The sequence below is a fragment of the Asparagus officinalis genome, chromosome 1 (assembly GCF_001876935.1).
Source record: "Asparagus officinalis chromosome 1, Aspof.V1, whole genome shotgun sequence".
Lineage (NCBI taxonomy): Eukaryota > Viridiplantae > Streptophyta > Magnoliopsida > Asparagales > Asparagaceae > Asparagus > Asparagus officinalis.
This window is the reverse complement of record NC_033794.1, coordinates 94740747-94750711: the sequence shown is the minus strand read 5'-3', so window position 1 is coordinate 94750711 and position 9965 is coordinate 94740747. Positions and strand designations below refer to the sequence as shown.

Sequence of the window (9965 nt, the reverse complement as noted above, 5' to 3'; positions counted from 1 at the left end):
AAATAAACCACTCAAACTAGACGGAATTCCGTCTAGATGACCTAATCTAGACGGAATTTCAATCAACTTAGACGGAAATTTCCGTCTAGGTTGATCGTTTTTCTACTAGTGACACATGTTACGATTTGATTAAATTAGAGCATATATTAATGATACTCAATGAGCCTGCAATAATTTTTCAAGGTAAGAAAGTTTTCATCATAGTAATAAAGTCTTAACGTACACAATGTTTCAATGTTGGTAAAATCAGCATTATTCCTTGGGATAAATTTAGGCAAAGTACCCAGCAAATTTATTAACTTAAAAAAAATGGTTACGTAATACACATGAAGAAATATATAGGAAGAGATGCAGTAGGAAGGTAAAAGAAAGGGCTAGAGGAAGTCACTACTTCCGTACAATGTGTGACAACAATCTAAGCCCATGTACTTAATCCTACTCAATTATATAATATATATATAGAGAGAGAAAGAGAGAGAAAGAAACTTATATCAACTTAAGTGGATCATCCACTAAAGTTTCTATCCATTGATGAAAAGTCTCTTCATATGATGCACGGATCTTTAAGTATCATCAATGAATAGAAACTTTGATGGATTGTTCACTTAAGTTTCCCTCTTATTTTGATGATGGTCTTACAAACAATTTATGACTAATGATTGTTTTTAGCATGTTCGTGTCATATACACAAGTCAGGCAAATCAACTGATATTAAAGCTTATGCAAATTCAACTTCCCATCAAGATCAAGCTTCTTATGTCTATATTTTGATAATAGGTTTGATATGTTGTGTGAAGTCTGTTAAGCTCAACACACACACACATATATATACGTAAATATAACATAGGACTTTTATGCAAAATGTGTGTCTAAGTATTTTGGACTGTTTCCTCACTTTCAACATCTCTATTTATGTTCATATGCATCTCCTATCAGTTTGCAAAACATGTTTTTAAGTCAAAAGTCAAAAATCATATAAAACATGTATTTCAGTGTCTTTTACAGGAAACAGTAATTTTTCTAAAATAGAAATGCAATTTAAAAAATTTCTTTACCAAAATGTTTATTGACATGTTTATAAACTTTTCCTCAAATTTCATAAATTTTAGAGCTTGTTTGATGGTTTTAACATGTCAACAAAAATCCTCTTTTCAAACCTGAAAAACTGTTTTTATCAACTCACGGTCGACCGCATGTGTCTCTGCGGTCAACCGCACTTCATTCAGTGATTGCTTCTGTTTTTATATCAGATCGTGGTCGAACGTCCTTGGCTCTACGGTCGACGGTCATTTTTCCAGAGACTCAGCTATGCTTTTAACAGCTCGCGGTCGACCGCCCTTGGCGCTGCGGTCGATCGCCATTGATCCAGTCTGTTTTCCTTGTTTGTTCAACTATTCGCGGTCGACTGGACCTGTCTCTGCGGTCTACCGCCAAGCTAGTTGTTGAACAGTAACGGCTAGTTTCCAGCAGCTTTGTTGTTTGGGTTTTTGGTCTTTTTACATTGGTTTTTGTTACTGTTTGGAGTTGTTATAAATACCCCTATGCATTCAACTCCTCAACTAAGCAAGAGTTTTGTTTAATCAAGTTTATAAAAGATTTAAGAAGTATTTAAGAGGTGTTTAAGCCTTGTTTGTTGGTTTGATACAAAAGAGGAGTTGCACTACAAGAAGAAGCTGTTTCAACTTCAATTGAGGATCACATCCTCATCTCCTCTTGTTTATTGAGAAGTTTTCTAAACTCCGTTTATATAGCTCTTTGATCAATTGCTCATATTTTCATCTTAGCTATATTAATTGAGTTGCAATTTTATTACTTGCTTTTATCACACACATTTGTTGAGCTTATTATATTTCATACAATATATTGTTACGTAGTGGTGTGTGATCTAGTAAGAGTGAGCTTAATTGAGTTCTCGTCAATTGTAGAGAACAACATTTCTTGTATTCGTACTTATTTGTGAGATCACATTGTAATACACTTGTACACCAAGAGGAATGTGTGGTGAGGACGTAGTCGATACCGAGAGGAGTGTCGTCGGTTGTAAAAGCCTAGTGAGAGGTGGTAATTCCGAGCAGGCGATACGTGAGGACCAACACTTGAGGTTGTAGCTTGTGTATGTACATTGTGAGGATTTGTGAGAGTTGTCGGTTAACTTGATAACCGAGTGTGTAGAAGAAGTTCTGACTTCCAAACCGGGTGTGTAATGATAGTGTAGATCTCCTCAAGGTGAAGAGCGGAGACGTAAGTCGTGGGGACCGAACTCCGTGATCATATCGTGTGTTTGTGATTGCTTTGCGCACATTTATTTCGTTGTTACCTTTTACATTCTTGCTCATATCATATTGCATATATATCTTTGCAAGAACAAAAGTTCAATATAACTTTTAATTTGGCATAATATTGGATTAGATTAGCAAGAGACCCTAATCACCCCCCTCTAGGGTTTAACAGTTTCTTAGCGAGAGAGTCGGCCAATATAGTCTAATAGGTTACCGGAAATGATGATCGGTCCCAACCATCGTAATTTGCACTCTTTATAATCTATACATAGAAAAAATTATATCATTTTAAAATTTTTAATATTTTATCTATGTATAAAAGGGACGACTATTAAGCTATTTTAAAAATTAACATATTAAACTAGTTTGGTTCATATTCTAGAAGATTCCAAATTATATAAAAATTTAACCATATACATTTAATGGTATTTTGAGCAAGATGTATGGTATGGATCATGAATTTGATGACTCGATTAGTCCACCTCGTGATAATGTTTCAATTTGCAATCTCACCATATCATTGAAAAATAAGGTTAAAAACACCCCAAATTCCTACCCCAATCTAGATCACTCATAGTAAGACTAGTTTGACCATGTCGGCCTTCAAAGAACTTGGGAGAAAATCCCCCAAAAGCTCTCAACTTTGACCCACTACCACCCAACCCTAGTCCTTGCCCCCTTTAAAACCAAACCTCTTCATTTGAACTCTTCAATGGTCCAAACGCCCCCACCCCTAAGAAAACGAATCCTTTGACAACTGCCCCCCTTCCTTCACTTTATTTTGCACCTTAACAAAATCCTCCTTTTTAATTTTTTAATAGTATCTTCACGAACCTCCTAATACTTGAAGTATTTTGCATAAGGTCTCCTCGAGCTTTATAAACCAATCCCTCTAAACTTTCAAAGTTACGCTAAAACCCATTGAATCATTAGAATAATCCTAAATTAGTATGGTACTAGTTTCAACTTTCGAAAAAAATAAATAAAGTTTGTGATAAAAAATTTTGAGTGATAAACATTCACGCGGGAGAACAAGGGGTCACATTTTTTAGATTTATATATTAACTCTACACTTACGTCTATGACATTTTCCAATAGTCTACAAGATTTTCTATAATTTTCAAAATAATGTTGGGATCATCATCAACGTACAAAATTTGGAGAGGTTTTTTGCAAAACGCCCAAAAGCAGAAGTTCTAGAGCCTTTTGTCAAGTTTATTTATTCTTTTTAAATTACTATCCCCATTTTTCTATTTCCAATTAGTAATCAGTGACTCCTAATGACACAAAAGAAATGTTAGGGGCACACCTCAAACCACACCACCAACCACACTCTCCTCTCTCATTTGCTACAGTACACAGGACCCCACATGAGATTTTAAATTTTTAAAATTCCATGTGAGGCCCCGTGTACTGTAGCAAATGAGAGAGGAGAGTGTGGTTGGTGGTGTGGTTTGGGTGTGCCCCTATCACCATTCATGACACAAAACCCTTTTGGTTTGATCCCCGAATCAAGCTCTCAGCAGTCTTTGGACATGTGTCTCTTTTTCTGGTTAGTTGAAGGGCATGAAAGACTTCTTTCCTCTTGGATTTTTCTTGATAGAGAGAGGCCCCTACCCTCTCTCTTTCTTGGCCTTCAAAAAAACTATATATATATATACAACGAAGGATTCTGCCGTTTTGTTCAGCATTCCCCTGTTTTGTTTCTCATCTCCTTCCCTCTACCAATTCAAGTTCTTGGGTGTTTCTTAGCTGGAGTCTCTCAGGTACAGAGATTAAATCTTGTCATTTGCAGGGAAACTCTTGTTGGGTTTCCTTTGATCTTTGTTGGGTTTCAGTTACTTCTGTTATAGAGAATTGAGGTGCTATGCTTGCTCTGCTTCATCTGCCTGAATTGGTCTTGTGATCAGCTTCGATGCTTTCAATGGGTAGTCGGCTTTTTTTTTAAAAAAAAATCCTTTGATTTCATTTGATATGATAGGCAGTGCATTGAATTCTTGTAGTTACTGGAATATTCCAATTGTTGAACAAGATGCAACCTTTGATTGGGTTTCAATTGTTTTTTGTTTGTTGGGTATATTCCAGTGATCGCAGTTGTGCCTCTTCATGCTGTTTTATTTGATTCACTTGCAGTTCTGTGAATTTTTTGGCATGATTTTGATCAGTATGGACATTTTCATTCTTCGAAACCTTCGTCCTCTTTTTCTCATTGGAATTGATAAAACTGGGTACTTTTCCGACGTCTTTTCCTTCTTTTCTTGTTAAGTACATGGAGCTAATTTTATTTTAAGCTATGCGTTTACTGTTAAATCTAGTGTTCTAGCTACTTCTATGAATATGCTCTTATGATCAAGAGGAAAATTGACGCTATAAATACACAGTAACTCACCTTATATAGTAACATGCGTATAATTTGCTGTGGAAGTCACATTGCAGGATAAGCGTAGACTTTTCTTTTATTATGTGTACGCATGTTGAATTTCGAAAGTAGAAAAATATACTGACCTTTTAATTGCACCGATGATTTTCTAATATTTGCTTGAATGCTTATTTTCCTTTTTAAATTTTTTTTTTATATTCCTTGGTGCATTAGCTTGACATGATGATCTCATACTAAGTATCAATTTAAACCTTCTGGTTCCTTCTTTTGCAGGAGTTTACATCAATTTCAGAACTGAGCTATTGAACTGTCTATGGGTTTGACGATTTCCTTATTTTCATTCGCATGGGTTGAAATTGCAAGGAACAAGATTGCCAGTTTGAGAAAAGATATCGAAGATGTAGTAGTGAGATCTATCAGTTTCAACCATGAGGATACCAAGATGACACTGAAGTCGTCGATTAGTTTCAAACAAAACCATTGCGATGAAAGCTTAAAAAATTCTGCAATGTGCTCATCACCAAGGCCCATAAGCGAACTTGATGCAGCTGCAGTTAAGCTGCAGAAAGTTTATAAGAGTTATCGAACCAGAAGAAACCTGGCAGATTGTGCAGTTGTGATTGAAGAACTTTGGTATGTGTTTTGTTTATATCATACTTTTGTTGTTCAATTAGGTATTGGATTGGGAATTGTTCATCATCTTACAAAAATCTCGCTTTTTTTATATATTACATTAAAGGTGGAAGGCACTAGATTTTGCGTCGCTAAAGAGGAGTTCAGTGTCTTTTTTTGATGATGGAAAGCCTGAAACTGCTGTTTCTCGTTGGGCAAGAGCTCGAACAAGGGCAGCCAAGGTAATTAATTTCTCGCCAATCTACCTCAAGAATGAGACTAACGGCTCTCTCTTTTGTTCATATTAATATCATTTTGATAGCGCATTTCTTTTTTATTTTAGGTTGGTAAGGGTTTGTCAAAGAGTGTCAATGCTCAAAAGCTAGCTCTTCAACATTGGCTAGAAGCGGTATGTAATGGTCTCAATATTACCAATATTAGACTTCTATATAATTGTGTCATAAATAAATTTGCTAATCTATTTCTTCAATTATATACAGATTGATCCACGACATCGATATGGGCATAATTTACACTTCTACTATGATGTCTGGTTCAGGAGTGAGAGCACACAACCGTTCTTCTACTGGTAAATATATTAAACTAACAAATATCATCCTCTATCATTATCATATTGATGAATGGTTGATTGCTTAATGCATAATTTTCTTTTGTAATTGAAGGTTAGACATTGGAGATGGCAAAGAAGTGAACCTTGAAAAGTGTCCAAGAAACACTCTTCAAAATCAGTGCATCAAATATCTTGGACCAGTATGCTCCTAATTCAATTTCATGTTCTTTGACATTTTGTGAAAATTTTGCTTCCATCTGATAAGTTTATTTTATCATGGTTTCTGTTCCAAATTATGCAGAACGAAAGAGAGGCATATGAAGTCGTCGTGAAGGAAGGGAAGCTTGTCTATAAGCAAAGTGGGGAGTTTGTCAACACGGCTGAAGGTTCTAAATGGATATTTGTCCTCAGCACATTGAGAGCATTATATGTTGGCAAGGTAAAAACAGTACATATGTTGAATCAATAAACCAATGTAGCAAATTTCATCTAAACATTTTTCGCTCTTATTCTTTTTGCAGAAGAAGAAGGGAAAATTTCAGCACTCGAGTTTTCTGTCTGGAGGAGCTATATCCTCTGCAGGAAGGCTAGTAGTAAAACACGGAATTCTCAAGGTATGTCATATATGATACAAGAAATGTGTACCATATTCATATGAATTACTTTTATGGATTTTAATTATCCTTTTTTTTTCCTTCAGTTTGTTTGGCCATACAGTGGTCATTATCTACCAACCGAAGAAAACTTCAGAGAATTCATCAAGTACCTGGAGGAGAATGGAGTAGACCTCAAAGATGTCAAGGTAAAATTTCAGGTCTTCATTCTCAATGTTGTATCTGAAATATCAGTCCTCAATGTTTTTATAAAAGAACATATGTTTTATCTATACCTATATCTAACCTCTATCCACCTAATATATCTCCAGAGATGTGCAATTGATCGCGAAGAATACCCCTCATTCAAGCAGATAGATTACGAACCAATAAAGATCAAAGGGAAAGAAAACAACGTACAAGAGGATCACATTTGTGCAGATGACAGTGACAACGAAAAAGAAATGCACCCTAAAGAGCCATCGAGGAATGGACTCAAACTCAAACTAAACACACAAAAATCACACAAACGCCTGCAATGTCAATGGAGCACGGGTGCAGGTCCACGTATTGGATGCGTCAGAGACTACCCTAGCAATTTACAGTCGAGGGCGCTGGAGCACGTTAACTTGTCGCCAAGGATTATCCCTTCGCCTAATGGAAACAAGGGCCCTATACCTTCTCCTAGGCCTAGCCCTGGGGTAAGGCTTTCTCCTAGATTGGCTTATATGGGATTCCCTTCTCCTCCTACAATCTCTCTCAATCTTCCAAAATTAAAGAAGATGTAGATCATTTAGAAGGCCCCTATACAGGTACAATAAAAGGAAAGGGAGGTTGATACAATCGTCCTAATGCAAAGATACTTTTTTTTTTGGTTTTTTTTGGCTTTGTTTTGTTATACATCATATGTAGATTTCTTTTTTCTGGGCTGTTTCATGATCCCTTCTGCATTGTGTTTGCTGGGGGTACCATGGATTTTTGCTCAACCCTGAGAGAATGTAATTTCTGTAAGTAGACAATTCTTTTTTGTAGATAGAATGTGAAGCTATTCTTTTGTTACAAGAAATATATGACTGTTTTGTCCTGCAAATTGTATATATTTTTGGTCGCATGGTGAAGTTTTATTTCAGAGCTGAGTTATGAGCAGGGTTTCAATTTAATCTTGGAATTTTAGTTATACTAGTTTTTACGCACGTGCATTGCACGTGGTTAAATATCATAATTATTTATTTTTAGTTTATTTCCTTACTAAAATTTGTTCTTCAATTTCAATTTGATAGTTTTTGCTCACTTATGCCTCTAAAATTTAATACTGTGATTATTTATCTTTTTTAATGTTTGTTTGAATGGGTTACACCCAATTATCATGTTGATAATTGAATTGACACGAAACCAACATGAAGCTAATTCGAATATTTATGTTATTTGGATCGACATGAAATGAAACTTTGCCTAAGTATAGCGTTGCAAAAGTAAAAAAATACTTTAAAAAATAACATTATAATAGTGTGACGTCCCAGGGTTCACGCAAGGCTGCAGTCCAAAGTGAAACACGGATTGTCAAACCTGCTAAGCACCAACACCATGCTACGACACGTTTTACCATCACAGTTACTATCTCTCTAGTAGAGTCAACAAAAGGTGAAGGTACAAAACAGGCAAATAATAGAAATAGTACAAGATTAGATATACACAGAAAAAGTATAAGAATAATCAATAAATGAGCCAAACTAAAATAGAATAAAAATAACCCTGAGTCTGAAATAAATCTCAATACAATGAGTCAAATATAATCTCACTAAGGCACTCAGACTCTAAAAAATACAATACAAGTCTAGAGTCTGAAAATGAACAACTAAATGTGGAGTTCTGAGATAGCTACAAATATAATAATATCTAGATAGAATCTAAGATGCAATCCCATCAACCTGCGACTCTTCGTGCTCCGGACTCGCTGTCTGAAAGGGGGAAAGCCAACGAGCGTCAAAACGCTAGTGAGATCATCTCCACCGCTCCCAAGGGGAAAAAGGTAGGAGTATATAAGAAAATAGAGTCAATACATATCAGTATAAAATCATTCATATAACTCTAAATGGAGATTGATATTTAGAAATCCACAATACGAGAATTAGTACATCGAGCGAAATAATCTAAACAAGAAAACTCTCATGTATATACCATGTCTTAAATTGTGAATCCCTAAATACTAATTCTAACTCTATGAATTAAAACAGTACTCAAAAGAAATACTCCAAACCTCAACCATATAGAAAACAATGTCATATCTCATAGTACCCTCGAGTAGTGACGCAATAATAAGAGAATATCACTCAATTCATAATCACCATGGGCCCTATCATGTATACCATATATTAAAGGATGTATCCTACTCATGGTTAATCTAACATGGGAGCAAAACTACAACTGTAAATATATATATGTGCATCTCCACGTGCATATAGCCATACTCTTGTAAGGTTCTTACTCAATCGCTTTGCGACAATAGGTTTTATCTCCCTATTCCGGCTACATGAATTAACGATACTTTTGTAAGGTTTGCACGTTTACATGTGGGTTCAACTTTCTTACTCAATCGTTCTACGATAATAGGTTTTATCTCTCTATTTTTGAATATGCTTCCGGATGATCATACAACGGTGAATAGACACATCAGCCCAACCTGGAAAACACACCGATCATCTTCGAGTATTTGGTATCGCCGAGGTCTCATTACGGGAAAACAATCAAATACTCCTAGTATGGTATAGTCGAGGTCTCATTACAGGATAAACAACCACATTGAGCATCCATAACTGATAAACAAAACTTTTTCATAGGTTAATTCATTATCATCAACCCAACGTGTATCAACTATCTTAACAATACATGTCAAATCACATGAACCAAGTGTACGTGCACATATCTCGGTGTGTGTGTCCATATCTGATGTTCACCAACATCTCAAGTATTAAACAACTCCTAAACCTCATCATAAAACATTACAAGATCGAGAAATTCTCTCGAAAACATCAACGTGGGTCACAAACATGCACATGCTAACTGCCAGACTGGCGATCGACCGCATACATGTGGCGGTTGACCGAACCACAAACCATAAGCTTCCCAGGCCTCTGTCTGGCATACGGTCGACCGTCGCTTAGGCACGATCGATCGAACCCGATATTTTTAGAAATCGTGCATGTTTCTGCACAGTTGTGTTCGTGTCGTGTTCTTGTAATTTAAACTTGTTTAATACAATATGAAACTTGCATGAAACATTAAAAACAGCAGATTAACATCTCTGGAGACAATTTTAACATATAAACATGATTATTTGTATAATAAATCATATTTAAACCCTCAATCATGCACGAAACCTCAAAACGAAGAACAAATCATCTAAATTAAGATAAAAAAACGTTATTAATCATTTTTAGATCTTAAAACACTTCTATAAATTCATTCTTAATCTCTTTAATATGAAAAGACCTAGTCTTTATATATATAATATAAAAGATCTGCTTTTATTT

At 35.5% G+C, this 9965-nt stretch overlaps 1 protein-coding gene across 1 annotated transcript; it reads left to right on the top strand.

The window, feature by feature from the left end:
• Positions 3975-7468, top strand: LOC109843317 (IQ domain-containing protein IQM4-like). The gene is made up of 10 exons (XM_020412255.1): positions 3975-4045; positions 4933-5292; positions 5399-5513; positions 5615-5680; positions 5772-5860; positions 5955-6042; positions 6144-6281; positions 6364-6456; positions 6543-6644; positions 6768-7468. Exons 2-10 carry the CDS (start codon positions 4973-4975, stop codon positions 7221-7223), a joined length of 1467 nt encoding a protein of 488 aa, XP_020267844.1. The 5' UTR covers positions 3975-4045; positions 4933-4972; the 3' UTR covers positions 7224-7468.